At 34.0% G+C, this 21339-nt stretch overlaps 1 protein-coding gene across 2 annotated transcripts in view; it reads right to left on the minus strand.

Moving 5' to 3' along the window:
- Window positions 1-3957: 3957 nt before the first annotated feature.
- The window catches only part of LOC114333183 (uncharacterized), a 49351-nt gene continuing 31969 nt past the window's right edge, over window positions 3958-21339 (minus strand). The window contains exon 4 of one of the 2 annotated variants that reach the window (XM_028283035.2): window positions 3958-4303. In XM_028283035.2, the coding sequence (XP_028138836.1) occupies window positions 4181-4303 (123 nt within the window). In that variant the 3' untranslated portion in view covers window positions 3958-4180. Of the gene's footprint in view, window positions 4304-16688; window positions 17111-21339 lie in introns of those variants that run through there. The other variant, XM_028283036.2, reaches the window with a different exon arrangement.

The following is a 21339-nucleotide window of genomic DNA, read 5'->3' on the forward strand; positions in this document are numbered from 1 at the left end:
GATTTTCACGATTTTTTTTTACCAACAAAAAAAATTGACCAACATTCTTTTGATCGTAACTTACTTATTTTTGATGTTAGAAACTTTTTTAAAAACAAAAATAAAGCTTTTTCAAATATGTACTTTAAAAAATTTGAGTTTTCCCCGAAAAGTGCTTGATTTTTTGGTTATTTCACATTGAATTATTTGATTTGGAATTTGACTAGTAAGAATTCACGTTTCATTAGCTACAATTGTGCTTCTACTGGGTCTACAGACCTTATACATACAACATTTTTTTCACTTTTTTATAAGCTATAGGTATTTTTGCTAATATTTTTTTTTTGATAAAATACTCACTTTTTGAGTTATTTGCGAAAAACCGCCTGCAACGTGGTTTTTTGTTGAAAAATAAACATTTTCACTCGCAAATAACACGAAAAGTATTGACTTCGCGAAAAAACGGTATAGAAAAAAAAGTTGTTTAGAATTAGTTAGTTCATCCAATTCCGGACTTATCCAGTCCCTGTGTTTCTTAATAAATATTGTTTTTAAATTTTTTGATTTTGATTTTTTGTATTCTTCGTTTTTATTTATAAGTACCTACACAGAAATTCAAATTTATTAAGCAGTTAGATTTCCTAGTGGGTACTGTGTACTTGTGTGGTTCAAAATGTCCATATTATCAAGTTAGAAACAAAAGAAGCAAAAAGGGCGCTAGAGTGGGCCCCTGTGGGGCCAGGGTCCTGGTTCCACTGAACCCGCGGCATGTTCTACGTGTCGGACTTATTAAAATGCTCTACATATTTGTCGGATAAACATTTTTTTATATATTGTAATAAAGTTTGCTATTGAATAAACTTAAAAACAACCTGCTAGTTTTCACAATGATTATCTTGTCATGTTGACAATTTCCACAATTAAAATCACGTTCCACAATTAAATCTTCCCCTGTTCCAGTGTTCCCATATATCAAAGTTTATCCGACTAGACACCGTTAAGTTATTAAGAAATTTTCAACTTGCTGTTAATAATTTTTTTTGGTATGCGGCATCCAGGCCTACAGGTAGTTTTTCTCTCTTCCAAAATTTATAGTTTGAAAGCTAGACAAATTTTGAGCAGGTATTTGATCATCATGAAACACATTTGTTCATTTAGATACTACTGAAAATATATACAAACTACAAATCCACAAATAATATTGCTATTTCCTATTCTTCTTCTTTTCGTATTCGTTAAGCCCTATAATAGCACAGAGCCGTGCGGTGCATCTTTTCAATATGATGTAAGTCTTAGAAATCCCGCCCCTTAAGGGGATAGGCGCAAAATTTCGGCTTTAATGTTTTTTAAATGCATTCATCTTTTTCGAATCCTGTGAAAACTAATAAGTATTTTTGAAAAATTTAAAAGCAGAATAAAAGATTACGTTATTACTGAGGGCCGGAAAGTCCCTGAAAACTTCTATAATGCTTATTTTAATAAGTTAAGGGGTGAAAAAAAAAGAGAAAATTTAATGTGATTTTTAATTTCAAATATCTCATTCAAAAGAAACTTTTTGTTTATTTTAAGGGACTTTCGGCCCTCGCTCGGTAATAATGTAATCGTTCATTCTACGTTTAATTTTTTCAAAAATAGTTATTAATTTTCTCAGGATTCGAAAAAAATGAATACATTTAAAAATAATTGGATCCGAAATGTTGCGCCTGCGCCCTTAAATATTATTAAAACTTAATTTTTATTTTTACTAAATGAAACTACACAAAATGAACGAAAATTTTTATTTTAAAAACAAAACATACTTTTTTATTTAGCTAATGCCTTGACAACTAATGGCCATTGTCATGGTAGGTACGGTGAATTTTTGCAGTTATATAGATACCTAGTCTTATGTGTAGTGTGTGTGTATGTTGAGTAAGTGTCTTGTTACTTTGCAAAGTCGATGTCATTGTCTTTGCAAAGAGACGCTAATTGTATCCGAACGTCTGCGGTCCCTCCGGTGAGTAGCGATCCCACAAGGACAGAAACTATTTTCATTTATTAATTTATAATAAACGAAAAAGTTCTGATCCTGGTGAGATTCGAACTCACGACCATTCGGACCTTTCGGTCGAAAGGTAGGCGCTCTTACCACTGAGCCACAGAAGGGGTAAAACATACTTTAAATTAAATGAAATATGTAAATATTAACATTAAATAACATTTACAAAAATTACAATTTTACCCTTCTAACTTTATTTTAGCAAACTCGTCAATCAGATAGGTGTAGTTTAAAGTAGCAGCTAGGACTCTATTGAAATGAGTACTAAATTTTTTAAATTTGTTTGTCTTATGGAGCTTCGTAAATAGTTTTTAATACATTTTGAAAAACTTCTTTCCCCACTAGCTACCGAGACAGGGAGTGTCAATAAAATTATTTTGTCACAAATAGTTCAGAACCTCTAAAGATTTCATGGAGTATGGTATCATTTGGGATATATCACGAAACTCTTCTAGATCATTGGCCTCTATATCTGATTCTTTTTCTTTTCTTCTCTTTTTCTATTGAAAGTATTGAATGAAGATTCATACAATATTTTTATAGTGTTTTATCATATATTTCCCTCAATTTAATAGCATAAATTTTTTTAAATTTTTAGTGTTTCTAGAAGCGAAAACCGATCAATCAAAGCAGTAATGACAATGTTTAAAATATAGATGAAAAAATTTATTTTAAATTTATCTTCCACTGTTAAGAGCTCATCCACTGACTTTTCGTAATCAACATATCAAGATATCAACTTATATCAGGATTTTCTGCAATTTCATTTTTTCGCCTAGACAAAACATTGCGTTAAAACCATAGAAATCCATAAATCGTATAAGTACCTCAATGTCGGAATAACAAAGAACTTATAGAAAAAGATAAAAGTTGTATGTGTATAATATTTATATACTTTCAGCTGACACTTGGTCCTATATATATATATATATATATATATATATATATATATATATATATATATATATATATATATATATATATATATATATATATATATATATATATATTTAAGTATTGAATGGTTTAATTTGTATTTTGATTTTACTGATTATGCCGCCCTCCTTGTGATGGCGTCTATCATTGACCCATTTTGTATTAATTTGTTCCACGCCTTCGGGTTCCCGCCATTTCTTTCATATGTTGCAATACTTCTGATTTTCTGTATTTTTCCTACTATACAGTGCTAGTCAAAAGTCCGTACCCCCCCTCGTATCTATTGAACGGTTATACCTATAATAGTGAAATCTGGAGGGAGGAAATAAACGGACGTGAGCTTCTTAACTAGTCATGACAGGTGACGTTACAGAGCCACTGTGACCGATAATTTTAAATGGGACCTTATGGCAAGTGATACCTCGTTTGAAAGGTATTCAAAACACCTATTCAGTCATACTAATTTTTTGGGTTTTACTTGATTTTGATTTTGGTGAATAAATTAAATGAATATATTATTTTAGTTTCGCATTTAATTAATAAAAATTCAACTGTCCGCCTATGGTTTTTTTGTCAAAAAGGTTGACGTTTTTCAATTCTCTAGTAGTTTTTACGTCAACGTCAACCTTTTTGACAAGTAATTACATGCGGAATTTTGAATTTTTATTAATTAAATGCGAAACTACAATTTTATATATATTTCATTTATTCATCAAAATTAGCTTAAACTCAAACACAATTAGTATGACTGAATAGGTATTTTGAACACCTTTCAAATGAGGTATCACTTGCCATAAGGTCCCATTTAAAGTTATCGGTGACAGTGGCTCTGTAACGTCATCTGTCACTACTACTTCACCTGTCATGACTAGTTTAGAAGCTTAGGTCCGTTTATTTCCTCCCTCCGAATTTAACTATTATAGGTATAACCGTTCAAAAGATACGAGGGGGGGGGATACGGATTTTTGACTAGCACTGTATATAAGGATATCCTTATTAATACGTGTTAAAAAAGAATATTTTAATATCATTTAAATGTTTTTATTTACATACAACAACGTGTACCCTGTTAACAAGAATCCAACTAAAATATTTCCTCTAATATTTTATTTACTAAAAGACATTCCGACAGGTTATATTAACAACGATTTAACTAACAGTTAGAAGAATAACCACTTATACACAAATTTTAACCTCCGAAGTATAGCTACCTCCAACTTCCTCGATTTAGGTCAAGGTCACTGAAATAGCAGGATGTGTATAGGTAAGAAACGATGATGAGAGCGAATATGTTGAATGAGCTGTTGGACAATCCATCAGAGCCTGTTTGCATTGCAGCTGGCATCTCACCTAAAAGAATGAAACGTCATTACTAATTACCCAGTATAACCAAACATAATTTCTTCAAAAAGACTAAGTTTTCACTCTAATGGCATATAAAACAACATAATGCTATTCTACATCCCACCAGAATAAAAACAATGGGAACCTTCTCTGGTTACACCACCGAGGCTTCTACAATTTGCAAGCCATACGGATGCTGAGACTAAGGAAGATGAGGGAATTCTACAATTTACAATTCACGTCCCATCTGCTCAGCGCGGTAAAGTTCCAACGAGAATGGTTCCCTTCATACTCCAATCAGAGTAAATGTAAATCAAAAATGAATAACCATTTTCAATTTCGTTGCAAAACGAAAATACAGCCGAACCATATTCCAGTCCAATCAGAGAGTGCAACAAGCACCTCTACCGGTTTCGAAACTTATTAGTATCTCATCAGGAGGCACATATATGCTGCTCTCCCTGATCCAACCAAAACAAACCCCAGCGTGCAGTCTCGGATTGCAACGAACGAAATGGCATAGATGCCCTAGCGGCAACTGCTAGCAAAAAGAGTAAGTTTTCACTCTAATGGCATATAAAACAACATAATACTATTCTACATCCCACGAGAATAAAAACAATGGGAACCTTCTTTGGTTACACCTCCGAGGCTTCTATAATTTGCAAGCCATACGGATGCTGAGACTAAGGAAGATGAGGGAATTCTACAATTTACAATTCACGACCCATCTGCTCAGAGCGGTAAAGTTCCAACGAGAATAACCTGAATAACCATTTTCAATTTCGTTGCAAAACGAAAATACAGCCGAACCATATTCCAGTCCAATCAGAGACTGCAGCAAGCACCTCTACCGGTTTCGAAATTTATTAGTCTCTCATCTGGAGGCACATATGCTGCTCTCCCTGATCCAACCAACTGTACTTTCGTTTTGCAACGAAATTGAAAATGGTTATTCATTTTTGATTTACATTTACTCTGATTGGAGTATGAAGGGAACCATTCTCGTTGGAACTTTACCGCTCTGAGCAGATGGGACGTGAATTGTAAATTGTAGAATTCCCCCATCTTCCTTAGTCTCAGCATCCGTATGGCTTGCAAATTGTAGAAGCCTCGGAGGTGTAACCAGAGAAGGTTCATATTGTTTTCATTCTGGTGGGATGTAGAATAGCATTATGTTGTTTTATATGCCATTAGAGTGAAAACTTAGTCTTTTTGCTAGCAGTTGCCGCTAGGGCATCTATGCCATTTCGTTCGTTGCAATTCGGGACTGCACGCTGGGGTTTGTTTTGGTTGGATCAGGGAGAGCAGCATATATGTGCCTCCTGATGAGAGACTAATAAGTTTCGAAACCGGTAGAGGTGCTTGCTGCACTCTCTGATTGGACTGGAATATGGTTCGGCTATATTTTCGTTTTGCAACGAAATTGAAAATGGTTATTCATTTTTATAATTTCTTCAATCAAATTATAAAATAGTGTTGCTTGTGACAAGTCAAACTGCTAAGATTTTCTTCTTAAGCTGTCATACATTTCTGCATAGGTGTCCACCGTACATTGTCTTGTTAGGTGAGATGTTAGATCTCTCTACAAAGAGAAAGACAGCTTATGGGATCATTCGTTTTGATCCATGACATCTTTTTCCCTACTCTGGACTTTCATTAAACTCTGGAAACATTAGCTCTTGTTAATGTTTCCTCATTTCTGACTCATAAACGCCATTCTTCTCTGTTTAGCCATAGGCCTGGAGGGATTTCTCATTCCTTTAGTTGTTTTTCAATTCCCTCCCTCCAGCTTCTTCTCGGAATTCCTATTTTCCTTCTCCCTTGTGGTGTCCACGCCAAAATCTGTTTAGGGTTCTGTCAAGTGGCATTCTCTGTACATCGCCGTACCACATTAGTTGTTTTGTTTTTATGTAATCAATTATATGTGTCTCCCATAATTTCTCGTATTCTCTCATTTGGTATCCGATCTCTTCTTGATTTGCCTGCTGCTCTTCGAAGTCCATTTCTGTTATTAGTAACATTTTCTCTGTTCTTTGTTTCAGTGGCCAAACTTCACTGCCATATGTGATTATACTTTTAAATAAGGTATTGTATATGAGCTGTTTGTTCGCTTTAGATATTGTTTGGTCCTACAGAATGCCGTTCATCATGGATATGGCTTTCCTGCCCTGTAGGTTTCTGTCTTTTATAGCAGCATTGAATCTTGATTGATCTTCATGCCCAGGTAATTGTAGTCGTCAGTGTTTAATTTCTACGCCATCGTCTAATGTAATAGACTGCTTTTTCCCTCCAATACACATGGCTTGAATTTTCTTAATGTTGACTTCGAGACTACATTTGTTATAGTCTTCTATTAGCTTCCGCGTCATGTTCCTGAGCAATCAGAATTTAGTCATCAGCGAAACATAAAGTGTATATTGTTGTCTCATCATTGAGAGGGATTCCCATGCCATTACATTTTCTTTTCCACAGCTTGAGTGCTTCTTCCAGATAAATCTTGAAAAGGGTAGTACTCCAGGGTAATAAGCTGGAAATAGACCATGTTCGGGACACTCAAAGATCCAGGTAGCTGACTACTTTTTTAATTATTGTAGACCCATAGGAAGAAAACCTACCTGTTTCCTGCCTAGAGTTCGCGTCCGTTTTTTAATTAATAACAATTTAGTGCAAAAATCGCGATTTTTTCGATTTTTTGCACCCCATTCAAAAGCTAAACAGTTGACATAAAACTACAAAATTACATTTTTTAAAACATTGAAAAACCTTCAAAATTAATAAGGCTTCAAAATAAGGCAAACAAGAAATTCTAGCACCAGTGTCAAGTTCCATTTGAGTTGGCACAGTATCTAGTAAAGCAGGTACACATATTGGCCCTATGGAATTTACTTCTTCCAAATCTAAACTAAACAATTCTAAAGGATCTTCTACGTTCTCTAATAAATGATTTTTCTCTACTGTACCTTTGCAAGCTGCCATTATGTGACCCCTGATACCACACCGTTTACAAGTAAATTTTTTATATTACACTTACTGAATGTATGGTTGGTTTTATTACAGTAATTACACTCAAGGCCGCGTCTCACCATCAAATAATTTGATCAAACAGTTTGAGCAAACTTGACGTACTTGAGGAAGTACGTCAAAGTGACGTCACAATTGCAGTTTTTTTGAAATTCTAAAAATCTGTGCTCTCACTATCAGTCTAGTTTGATCAAATTTTTTGTATCGAGTTGTCTAACTTGTTTGTACTTGATTTAAAATTAAAATTTTTCATTATTATCCACAATGAACACTCAGGATGTGACGTCACTAACTGTCACTTTCAGTTTGCTCAAACCAGTTTGATCAAATTATTTGATGGTGGGACGCGGTCTTTAACCTCTGCCTCCTCTTCTGATTCTCTACTTTTTCTTTTCTGTTCCACTCTTTTCGTCTGTTGAACTCTATTAACCTCTACGTTGTTCCCTTGTTCTCTTAATGCTGCTTCCTTATTCAAAGCAATTTCCAAAAAATCTTGCAACTTTTTTGAAGGACTTTCTTAGCAAAGCCTGTCTAGTATTGGACCTGGCCTCATGCCTACCACAAACTTGTCTTGAACTCGGTATAACAATTTGTCCCCAAAATCGCACTATGCTGCCTGGTTTTTAATTTTCAGGTACCAATCATTAACAGATTTATGTCCTTGTCTCAACATGCCAAAAATTACTCTCCTTCGGTACACCGACAACCTAGGGTTAAAATGAGTACCTAAAAGTTTCATTAGTGTTTCAAAATCTTTCTCCTTGGGCTTCTCTGGGTTACATAGGTCTCTTAAAACTTTATAAACCTCCTCACCTAGTAATGTGATTAAAACGGCAACCCTTCTAGACTCCTCAATTAAATTTGCACTAAAATATTGCTCCAAACGTTCCTCAAACACTTCGAAGTCGTCACCCTGTTTAAAAATAGCTAATGAAGATATACCACCTGTATTTACTACATTAATAATAATTGGTTGGTGACTCCTATCCTCATTTCCAGGCATCTTGACTTTAGTGTCTTTTTTTTTTCTTCCCAAAATATCTGCTCAATTATCCCATCCTCGTCGCCATATAATTTAGTATGTATTAATAATAAATGGGGATGGCTCGATTAAATATATTTAAAATAAAGAAGTAGAACGTTTATTAACATGTGAACATGTTAATACAACAAGCGGATACCTATACATTCTCAGCGATCGTCCCGGCATGGCACACGAGCGCGTGCGCGAAAACTATTGGTAATTTTAATTCTTGACAATTTGTTGGTTATCAAATTATTGGTTACAATAAGAAATAATAATTGTTTTTATATTAGTCTATTATAATTAATGGGTTACCAAGAGTTGTAGCCAATATTATTCAGACTAGGTATAACTTACCTTTCTGACGATAAAAGTAAAAATACCGTCTCTAATAATTATTGTATACCTTGGTAGAAGAATAATATTTCAAAATAATTTGAATTGTGCAGGCTGTTTACAACAAAATGTGTCTTGTAGACAAATTAACACATTGTTTCAGCTTTAGGAGTCTATGGATCTGTATAATACCTAACAGTGGCGTAACAAACTCCGTCGGGGCCCCCCCGCAGAATTTGAAATGGGGCCCCTTTTAACCCGGGAGCAGTCGCGCTGTTAGAAAAAATCCAACTTTTTATCATTTTCCGTGATAACTTAATGAAAAATTTTGCAACATAACTTTCCACTTATAAGTGCCTCGAAGAAGATTGTAGTAATGCGTAGGATTTTTTTTAATTTCATTTTTATTTTTTTTTTTGTGGAATTTATGGCTTTGGTGGGAACCAATTAGTTTTAAAATTGTTAGAAATAGATATTTATAACATAACAAGCAAACAAAAATATTATAAAATTGAACTTTGTTTTAAATTCGTATTGTTCGATTTTGTTCTACGCGCGACTGCTTACGTGACAGAAGTGAGCGCGACTGCTCCCGCGTTAAACAATTACTAAATACGACCCAAATAAAAAAAAAGTTTTTTTGTGTTAGCGTTATCATTCACTGTTCATAACAACTTACATTTCTCATCTTTATTGGTATACAGACCCATTCCAAATAAACAACTTCTTTTGTTGTTTTCTGTACAACTTACCTATACATTTTATACCCAGCTTTAAAAATAGTAAATGTTAAAACAATTCTTTCTTGATTTCTTATACAGTGTGTTTGCGTAGCTTGGAACCTATGGGAAACTTTTTTATTACATATCTATATTACAAAAAAAAAGTTATTCTTCATAAAATGCTCTACATGGTATAAAACTTAAGTTGCAATAATCAGATATTAAATTTTATTGCTTTTATACGAGGTATATCAAAAAATATTAATTTCGCTCAATAGTACCTATACCACCTTTATATTTTACAATATTGAGAAATTTTATTATAAGAAGTTGTTCGCAATTAAAAACTATGTTTAAATATGCAATTATATCATTCCAGTTGAAATATTGTGAACTATAAAGGTACTTAACTCTTAGCCAAGTCGCATACCAAAGAAACATGAAACGAAAAACATGAAACATGAAACAAAAAACATGTTTCATGAAAAGAAAACACTGCTAAACAAATCTCAAAGTCCGGCTACCAATGAAACGAGTATAATTCATGCTCATGACACATTTTTATTTTCGGAGAGTTTCATAAATGGCCGGATATATATTTGTTTAGCAGTGGTTTATTTCCATGAAACGTAATTTACGTTTCATGTTTCTTTGATGTGCGGCCTGCCTTAGAGAGAAATTAATATTTTTCGACATACATAACTCGTATAAAGTTGGTAAAATGTGATATATTACGATTGAATCTTCGTTTTGAGATAATGCAGAGCTTTTTATAAAGAATCTGATAAGAATTTTATAAATAATTTTTTCGTCAAATTAAAAAATTAATAATAAAATAGTTATTATAATTGTAATAAACTGATGTTGGTTATCGGTAATTTGAGAAATATTTGGAAAAATTAATTTTTTATTTACAAGGATGTAATTACATATTATAATTAAAATCGTATATTGTTAAATATAAAAGTACTTTATTATACTTGAGTTAAATTCCTATTTTTTGACTTACCTCGTATAAAATTGATAAGCTTTGATATCTGATGGTTTATCTGGCTTATTTTGTATCTCAGATTTAAGACCATTCAGAGCATTTCATGAAGAATAACTTTTTTCGTAAAATTGATAATAAAAATGTTTCCCATATGGTTCGAAGCCACGCAGACATACTGTATAAGTGCTCAAAAAAATTTTTTGAATTTTTAAAATAGCAATATGTAGGTAGGTACAGGAAACTTCAGCCATGGAGTACATTAAAATGCGTTTTCATGTGGTTAAATATCAATTTTCCCGGACTCCTTCTGCTGGGTGATTAACCCCAGACCCCCCGGTAGGGGCCCCCAGATCACGTTTGCCCCGGGGCCCCCAACATCGTACTTATGGCCCTGATTTAATGACATGTTCGAATTCAGCATAATCAAAAAGCAAATAGAAACATTTTTGAACAAAGTAAAATGATGAATTCACCGATATCTTTTAAAATTATTTAATATAAAAGAGTTTTATTGTTTAAAGAATTAATAAACAATTAGAGGCATCTGTGAGTAGAACTTTTCACTTTAAGATACGATATATAAACTAACAAAAAATGTTTTAGAAACATATAAGCTTGTTTGATTTTTTCCGAAACCGAAACAATGCAAGTTTTTCTACATTGACTTCCCTAAAGCGTAAGTGTTATAATTTCCTTGTCTTACCGTTTATCTGTTGAGAGATTGTCCAATGATTACACAATAAAAGTCGTCAATAATTGTTAAATAAATGCGTATTGTACCAAACTGATGCAACTATAACCGTAAAACAACACAAACATAAATAACATTCAATGCAAACAACCAATATGAAATTACTGGCGATAATATTGTATCGAAATACTAAAAGTAGGTAAAGAACACAGAGAAAGAAAACCCATTTTTAGATTTAAAAATATTGTTCTTTAATTCGGCAAATTGCAATTATAATATCTTTCAATAGTCACGTACAAAGCATTATATAGTTGTTTATTGTCGCTGCCATAAAATTTCGGTAGGCCGGAAGGGATTAAGTTTGTAGATATTATGAGATGATTCACTTGGCAAATACGTCTAGTTAGAAATTTTTACATTTTTAAATTTAAACAAACAACGTAAAAATAATATAACAATAACAGATTTTTACATAATATCAGATGACAAGATGGGGCCCTTAAGGGATTGGGGCCCCCCCGCAAGCTTCATGCTGCGGGGCCCTCTGTTACGCCCCTGATACCGAAGCATTTGTTCGATTTAGTTTACAATAATTCATTACTAATACCAATACTTATTATACAGAGAGGTTCTAAATCATGGAATAAATTCATTTTCTCTAAAATGGACGACTATAGAGAAAAATCCCGAAACAGGTCGATTTTTGTTTTTAAATTACAACTTTTTGGCATATATTTCATACTAGTGACGTCCTCCATCTGAGAGTGATGACGCAATCGAAGATTTTTTTAAATGGGAATAGGGGTTGTGTGGCACCTCATTTGAAAGGGTTTTCAATTCTCTATTCAGTAATATAAACATGAATATCATTATTTATACAGGGTGCCAAAAATATAATTTTTGAATTAAATTAATTGACGAAAAAAGAAGAATGTGTGCAATTTATTTAACGGAAAATACATTCTATCGCTGTCAGAAAATAAAAAAAAATGATTATTTCGCAAATAAACATTGCTTTCCGCTTAAATTAAATGTTCAAACTGCCGAGTGGTAGGTGAAATAAACATTTTTTTTGTATTTGCTGACAGCACTATAATGTATTTTGAGTTAAATAAATTGCATACATTCTTCTTTTTGCGTCAATTAATTTTAACTATTTATAATGGGAAATAAGCTACAATATTATTTCGACGCCCAAATCGGGTGCCGTTGTCAAAATACTACTGTATTTTGTATTTTGACAACGGCACCCGATTTGGGCGTCGAAACGTTAATAAAAATCATTTTTTAATAATATTGTGGCTTATTTCCCATTATAAATAGTTAAAATTGTAAAAATGCCACAAGAAAATAGCTTCAGAACAACGTCAATTAATATCATTCAAAAATTATTTTTTGGTCACCCTGTATAAAAAATAATATTATTGTTTATATTACTGAATAGAGAATTGAAAACCCTTTCAAATGAGGTGCCACACAACCCCTATTCCCTTTTAAAAAAATCTTCGATTACGTTATCACGCTCAGATGGATGACGTCACTAGTATAAAATATATGCTAAAAAGTTTTAATTTAAAAACAAAAATCGACTTGTTTCGGGATTTTTCTCTATAGTCGTCCATTTTAGAGAAAATGAATTTATTCCATAATTTAGAACCTCTCTGTATATTATTTGAACACATATAAAATAAAGAAGTACTGACAAGTCCTTAAAAGGCGCAGAAGTTTTCTGCTAAGTGTCGGCTAATATTAAAATATTATTAGATTTTCTATAAATTAGAGGATTATTAGAATATTATTATCTTAGAGGATTATTATTACTGGAATATTAGAACACTGATTAACTGATCTAGGGCCGGTACTTTCTGTCCCGATTAGCTAACCGGGGTTTAATCGGGACAGAAAAGGGTCTCTTGCATTGTAATAAATGGAATTATAATTATTTATAATTATTATCATAATAATAAGTAATATACTACAGCCCAACAACAAGAACAACAACCACAAGCGAGCCAAACAACAGCAAGAGCTCCACTCGCTGAAGGTGCTGCGCTGGAACATCAGCCGGCGCTCACTCAAGCGGGACGACCGAGGCAGCGCATGAAATGGACTGTGTCCATTAACGAAATCATTTTGCGCTTCTATTAAGGTGACAAACCTCGGTCAAGAAACGATCGGCTACAGACAACAGCTGTATGCCGAATTTTGCAGGGAGTACCCAGATATTCAAGTATCGGAGCAAAGAGTATCAGATCAATACCGGGTAATCATAAGAAACAACCTTATCCCAGAGACTAGACGCAAATACGATCAAAAGCGAAGTCGAACGGGAGATTAATAACCAAGAGCTTGAGGAGCAGATTCCTGAGATTCCCATACCAGAAACTCAACCTGACAATACACAGCAGGAAAACAACGAGTTGCGCGATAGTCTAGCAAACGAAATGGCTCGTGCCGTACAAGAGTTTAATGGAACAAACCCACTTAGCAGACCACCGCTACCACGAATAAACTCTTGTAAGAAACTAGGTGCGCTGTTACAAATTGTGAACACTGAAGTCCTACCCAACTATGTCGTAGAAGCTCACACGTTGGAATATTTGCATATGCTAATCTACTGTGCAGCAACAGCAATTGCTAATGTAATGAGCGTTAAGATCAGAACACGACGGGTTACTAATAACGAAAGAACTGGTAACAGAATTGCACCCTGGGAAAAAAGATTGCTCGGAAAGATCGAATTATTACGTAGGGATATTGGTATAGTCACAGAATACATACGAGGTGTAACAAGTAGAAAAGTCATCAGAAGAGCTGAAGAAATAATGCTGACTACCGCAAGACACTCAAGATATGATCCAGAAAACAACACAGCCCATCAGTGTCTGGATACATTAAAACAAAAGCGTTTATTCAGGACGACTAAGAAGGTACAAAGTTAGTAACAACCGCAAAAGCGACAATGCTCTTTTTGAAAGTTCTGAAAAGGCGTTCTATCGAAAACTCAATTCCACTGTAGAACGTGTCGATAAGACTTACCCAAGCCAAGAAGAAATTCATGAGTTTTGGGGAAATCAACTGTCCACGCCAGCTGCTCTTAACAACAATGCTGGATGGATAGAAGATACGACACAGAACTGCCAATACTACATTACCACCCTTTACAAACCCTTCACTACTGAAGAAGTCTCAAATACCATTAAAGGGCTTCATAACTGGAAATCTCCTGGTCCAGACGGAGTTCAAAACTTTTGGCTCAAGAAGTTTTGGAGTGTTCACGAATGCTTATCAACACTAATTAATCATGTTATTTCTAATCCGCAGGATATACCATCATTCCTAACTCAGGGAACCACTCACTTAATTCCGAAGGATCAAAATAACACCCAAGATCCAGCCAAATACCGACCAATTACTTGTCTTCCAACTTTGTATAAATTGGTCACATCCTGTGTAGCCCGGCGTATCTACCAACACTGTGCTCTAAACAATATCATAGAGCCTCAGCAGAAAGGATGCGCTAAGGGTTCCATGGGTTGCAAAGAACAACTCATCATCGACTCAGTCATTTCTAATCAGGCATATTCCAAAAAGAGGAATCTTTTTACTGCCTTTATTGATTACAAGCAGGCCTTTGATTCAGTGCCGCATGAATGGCTTATAGATATATTGAGAATATATATATAAAGTGACTAGAATTCACCTTCAAATACCTGGTGAAAATAACATCGAAACTGAAAATATCGCAATCAGCCGGGGCCTGTTTCAAGGAGATTCGTTGAGTCCACTCTGGTTCTGTCTAGCTATGAACCCACTATCTCAGCTATTGAACTCCACAGACGCAGGATTTAGCATCAAAAATAACAACAATGTGGTGGCGAAGCTTAATCATTTATTGTATATGGATGATTTGAAATTAATGGCTTCCACTCGAAACCAACTCGATGAGATGCTAAAAACTGTAGAAACTTTTTCTAATGATATTAGCATGCACTTCGGACTAGACAAGTGCCGTATTTTAAATATAGTCAGAGGAAAAGTACAGCCCGGAGGATTCGATATGCAAAATGGCCAGAACATCGAGGCCATGGGTGAAAAGGATATGTATAAATATCTTGGAGTAAAGCAAGCGCGGAGAATTGACCATAAACAAATGAAAACAGAGATAACTACTGAGTTTATACGAAGGGTAAAACAGGTGCTTCGCTCACACCTTAATAGTAGAAATTTGTTTAAGGCACTAAACACCTACGCATGTTCCGCGCTTAGCTATTCATTTGGCATTGTTAAGTGGACAAAAACGGACATAGAAAATCTTCAGCGAAAAGTAAGAACGCACCTCACAAAGGCACAAAAACACCATCCAAAAAGTGCTGTAGAAAGAACGACATTACCACGCAATTTAGGAGGAAGAGGACTTATGGATATAGGTGAGCAATTAGACAAACAAATTGCTAATTTAAGATCTTATTTTCAGATGCAAGCTGAAACATCTACTCTACACGAAAGGACGAAAAAGTGCGCGCCTGGATGGGTAAACCTCTGCACGGGCGACATCCCAATGAGGTCAGCCAAGATTATGTCGACAATATAGCGTCGAACTACTGGTTGACATCAGGAAAGATGTTCCCTGAAACGGAGGGTTCATTACTGGATCAGGTTATACCAACCAGAAATTACCTGAAATATATCATCAAAGACCCTCATGTTCAAAACGACAGATGCCGATATGGATGTCAAGCCCAAGAAACCATCCAACATCTTACAGGGGGCTGCCAGGCATTTGCTGCAACTGAGTACAAGGAACGGCATGACGCAGTGGGAAAAATCCTTCATCAGGAGATAGCTATCAAGCTGGGACTTCTCCAAACCGACCATCTCCCATATTATCAATACGTCCCTGAGAGTATGCTTGAGGATGGCAACTACAAGCTATACTGGGACCGCACTGTGCTCAAAGACCAAACAGTGGCGCATAATAGACCAGATCTCGTATTAGTCAATAAATTAACGAGACAAACAACCCTCATTGATGTGGCGATTCCTAACAACAATAATCTACGTACTAAATTTACTGAAAAGATCGCCAAGTACACAGAGATCTGGAAATTTAAATACGGAGACAATGGAGAATGCAAAGTACCCAGACGATACCGATTATTATGTCTACTACTGGAGTCATTCCGAAGACCCTCCTCGAAAGCATAAAAAAGCTGGGTCTTAATGAACATCTTTATAAGACCATGCAGAAAGCAGTACTACTCGCAACGGCCAGATGTGTACGAAAATTTCTGGGAGATACACCTGCATACCAAGTCACCTAGGGCTCGAAAACACGGAAAGAGTCCCACCAGAGCTCAATCCTTTTGATACCGTAGGTATCTGGGATGAGTCAATTTTCCCCTTAGAGGGAGTGTGAGCCGTATGGCTAAATCTGGAGTAATATAATAATAATTGCATTTATTAAGTCTGCTATTCTTAAGGCCGGCAGTTTCTGTCCCGATTAAACCCCGGTTAACTAGCCGGGGTTTAATTGAAACAGAAAGTACCGGCCCCTAGTACATTAAAAATAAAACACATTTTGAAATATAGTTTATTTATTATTTAATAATGATACTGTATATTCATGGCTTCATTTGCAGCAGGTCTTTTGAGAGGATTCTTTCTTGGATTTTTTTTTGTTTTTTTTTTGTAGAGTATAGTCGACGCTGGGTTTGAATATTTTTATTGTGTGGAGTTTTATTCTTATTCAAAAGAGTTATTTTTGCTTGAGTTGTATTATCAAGGGTTTTTAAATTAGGGGCCAGTGGAGCTACAGTTTTCCGAAGAATATCAAGTTGTTCCCTGGTTTGAATGCTTTCAGTGGCATTTAAAAATTCTTCAATTATTTTTTCTTTTTCTTTCATGATATCCTCTTTTTTGGCTCCTTGGCTTAAATTCATCACTATGGATTTTGATTCATTGAGAATCGACTCGTTGCCAAGATGTATATATAGTGATGAAGCGCTTACGTCGGGCTCCATTTCTTAAAAAACAATAAAATTTCACTACTTGGCATGATGTTGCAAAAAAATGAATAAAGCATTCCAAAAAATCACCTTATTCCCTCACAGACTTACAAATACAGACAAAAAAGCAAATCAAAGATTATATAAACCAGAGCAGCACTACAAAATGGGTTTTATTTAAAAAATTGTACCATACTACAAAAATATAAACCCAGTAAACCATATAAAGTTTTGTCTAAACCTGGCATTGTATGCATTAGACAAAAAATGGTAAAATAAAATGTATACGAGTTAAGGCATATAATCAATATTGTTGCCCCAAATATATTAATATATACAGAGAGGAGCTAAATTATGGAATAAATTCATTTTCTGTAAAATGGACGACTTTGGAGAAAAATCCCGAAACAAGTCGATTTTTATTTTTAAATTACAATTTTTTGGCATATATTACATACTAGTGACGTCATCCATCTGAGCGTGATGACGTAATCGATGATTTTTTTAAATGGGAATAGGTAGGGGTCGTGTGGCACTTCATTTGAAAATGTGTTCAATTCTCTATTCAGTAATATAAACAATATTATTATTATTTATACAGGGGGATCAAAAGAATTATTTTTGAATGAAATTAACTGACGCAAAAAGAAGAATGTATGTAATTTATTGAACTCAAAATACATTGTACTGTCAGTAAATAGAAAAAAAATGTTTATTTCACAAATATACATTTCTTTTCGCTCAAATTAAATCACAAACAGCCTCCCACCTACCTATTGGCAGTTTGAACATTTAATTTAAGCGAAAAGCAATGTTGATTTGCCAAAAAAACATTTTTTTTCTATTTTCTGACAGCGATAGAAAGTATTTTGAGTTAAATAAATTGCATACATTCTTCTTTTTTCGTCAATTAATTTAATTCAAAAAATATTTTTTTGGTCACCCTGTATAAATACTGATATTAATGTTTATATTACTAGATATAGAATTGAACACCCTTTCAAATGAGGTGCCACACGACCCTATTCCTATTAAAAAAATCATCGATTACGTCATCCCGCTCAGATGGATGACGTCACTAGTATGAAATATATGCCAAAAAATTGTAATTTAAAAATAAAAATCGACGTATTTTGCGATTTTTCTCCAAAGTCGTCCATTTTAGAGAAAATGAATTTATTCCATAATTTAGCCTCTCTGTATAATAATTCATATGACCTGACCAATGCATACGATGCCACTCGATAATGTATAAGCAGTCACCTTAGAAACCCATCTAATATACAAGTTTAAAAAATAAGAACCATATTCCACATTCCAAAATATCCAAATAACTAGGAAATGTACTTCCAATATAACTGTTAAAAACTTACTTATTTTATATTTTTAATCAATAGTAGTTCCACTGAAAATATTTTAATAAGGGTTTAATAAATATTTTTAAATGATAAAAAAAATTACCTGCTGCACCACCAGAAGCGATAGAATTAGTGTCTATATTTTGTGTTCTGCATAATAGATGAATGTGTTTGCACATTGTCCATATAATTGAGGAGTCAGGGCATGAACAGGAATATATATGTAGACATGTATTGTTGCACTCGTGACAAATAAGCTGACTTGTGCAAGAATCCTTAAGTTTCTTTATTTAATATAGCTCAAAATTATTTTGGGATGATGAGACTACTTCCCAGCCATCTTCTGTTTTAGTTATTGCATCCATATCTAACTGCAGGCTTTTTTTATGTCTGTCCCGAATTTGACTTAATTTGCTTGTAACTTTTCCTTTATGAATTTTTATTAGTCTATCAAATAGTCTGTCTCTAATAAATTTCATAATGCTCATAATAGCTTTATCTAATCTTTTGTTATGTTTTCCTTTCAAATAAATATATTTTAAAGTTCTGTGCATTCTCTCTAAATGCATGTTTGTGTTTATTCCAGCGTGTAAGCGATAGCAATATGCCCAACACTTGAAATTTTGCATATAATTTTCTATAAAATATTTCGCAAATTCAGTAGTGTCGGGGTTTTCTAGAAGTTGTTTACATAGCTTGTCCTTCATTGTCGTAAAAGCAAATACATCCCTTTCCTCCATAAGGCATCTTATTTGTTTATAAACCAGAACCTGCAACAAAATGGATTTATAAATAATAAAATTTAAAGGTTTTATAAAGTATACAATTTAAGTAGGTAAGGTCTGCTATTCTTGAACATGGTTAGTAAACAAATAGTAACATAAGTATAGTTTGTACACGAATTATATTCAAGAATAACAACCATGATCATTTTTAAAACTATAAATCATACGTTACCTGTTTATCTTTGCCATCGACTTTGTTCAAATTTTTTCTCCAAGCACGATCTATATGCCAACTACAATATAATCTGTAACAATCATATTATTAATACGTATAATAACAAAATAAAATTTTAAAATACATATTACACAATTGCAGTGACCCCATGCAACTGCGGACATCACATAAGACAGACAGATGTGTAAAACATAAGACAGACTATATTTATTATTACCTAGACACTGGTGTTCCCATTGTTTCTATCCAAGCATTATAAAATGACTCTGCAATATCTATCATGAAAACAGCTGGAGTAATGACATCAGATAATGTTTTGATTGAGGAGAAGAATATTTTTAAAGTATCTTTATCACATCTATTAGTAATCATGAAAGCACAGGGAAAGCTCTGTCGCATATCATCAATAACCAATAACGTAACTAATTCAAAATTGTATCCATTGGTACCGTGTGTGCCGTCTAAGCAAATACAATCTGATTCGTACTTTTTCAACAGATGACATTGTGCTGAGTTCATGATAATTAAAATAAAGTCTTCTCTTTTTAGCTGACTATAATCCTTGCTTAGGCTATCCTGGGGTTTATAAAACAGGACACAATTATTATCCTCTTTCCTCATGTCATTGACCAAAGAGTCAACACTAACTGCATCATTATAATGCCGAACTGAGTTTAAATTAAATGACTTCTCAATATTGTATAAGTCCCTTTTGGTAAGCAAATGAAGCCTATCTATATCGTCTCCCTCAACTGCATCCCTAACGTTATCCAAAATAGCATCGAATGGTATTTTTGAAGCTATTTTGACTGCTATATTATTTCTATCTTCTTCACTTAAAAAAAATGGCCCATATCATTTGTATGCCCTATATGATTTTCTAAAAATTCACACTGATAGGTTCCATTCTTGTTCATGCGAATTGTCAGTGACGCAGGACAAAATGCGTTTATTTTGTTACTGTCATACATTTTCAGTGCCCGATTTCGATTCTTTATAGGTACAAACTCCCCGGACCTATTACAGTCAAACCTTAAAATATTTGTAGTTGACATTTCTTTTCACAAGACGAGACTTTGTATTTTTCTCGATTACTTTTAAGTATTCATTGAACTCTTCAATTTTACCAAAATTGGTATAACTTCTGATAATTTGAATATCATGACTTGCTTCAAAGTGACTAATTAATTTTTTTTTCGATGAATTCCGATACTCACAAAGTGGACATTTCTAAAATAGAATGAAATATATTAGCCTACTAAACTAAAAAAACAAAAACAAAATGCAATTCTGTACAGGTTGGAACAAATTTTATATCAAAGTTTAGATATTTTTAAGAAAGTATCCATATCACATAATGCGATCATTGTTTTATATTTATTAAGCGCAACAGGCCTTGTAGGCCTAGGGCTAAAATGTTTACATTTCTGATTACATAAATAATATAATAAATAACTTAGTATAACTTACATAACTTATAAAACTTGTAAATTTTATTTAAATACACTTCAGTCTTTTTATACACTCCTTCACCACCTCTCTCCATCTCCTTCTGTCCAATGCTAGTTCTTTCCATCTCTCAATGTTATTTTTCTTCAAGTCTTCATATACACTGTCCTTCCATCTTTTCCTTGGCCTGCCTTTCCTCCTCTTTTGTATTGGTCTTCGTGAGAGTACCATTTTTGGCATTCGTTTACTTCCCATTCTCTCTATGTGCCCCAAGTATCGTATTCTCTGTGCTTTGATCGTCGTCGTAATCGTTGGCTCTTGATATAGTTCTTCCAATTCTTTATTGGTTCTTCTTCTCCACTGACCTTGTATTTTCACACCTCCATATATTGCTGTTTGCATTTTTCTCTCCCATCTTTCTAATAGGTCTGTTTCTGACTTTTTGAGCACGCATGTTTCACTTGCGTATGTTACTGTAG

Source organism: Diabrotica virgifera, chromosome 10 (genome assembly GCF_917563875.1).
Source record: "Diabrotica virgifera virgifera chromosome 10, PGI_DIABVI_V3a".
Classification (NCBI taxonomy): Eukaryota; Metazoa; Arthropoda; class Insecta; order Coleoptera; family Chrysomelidae; genus Diabrotica; species Diabrotica virgifera.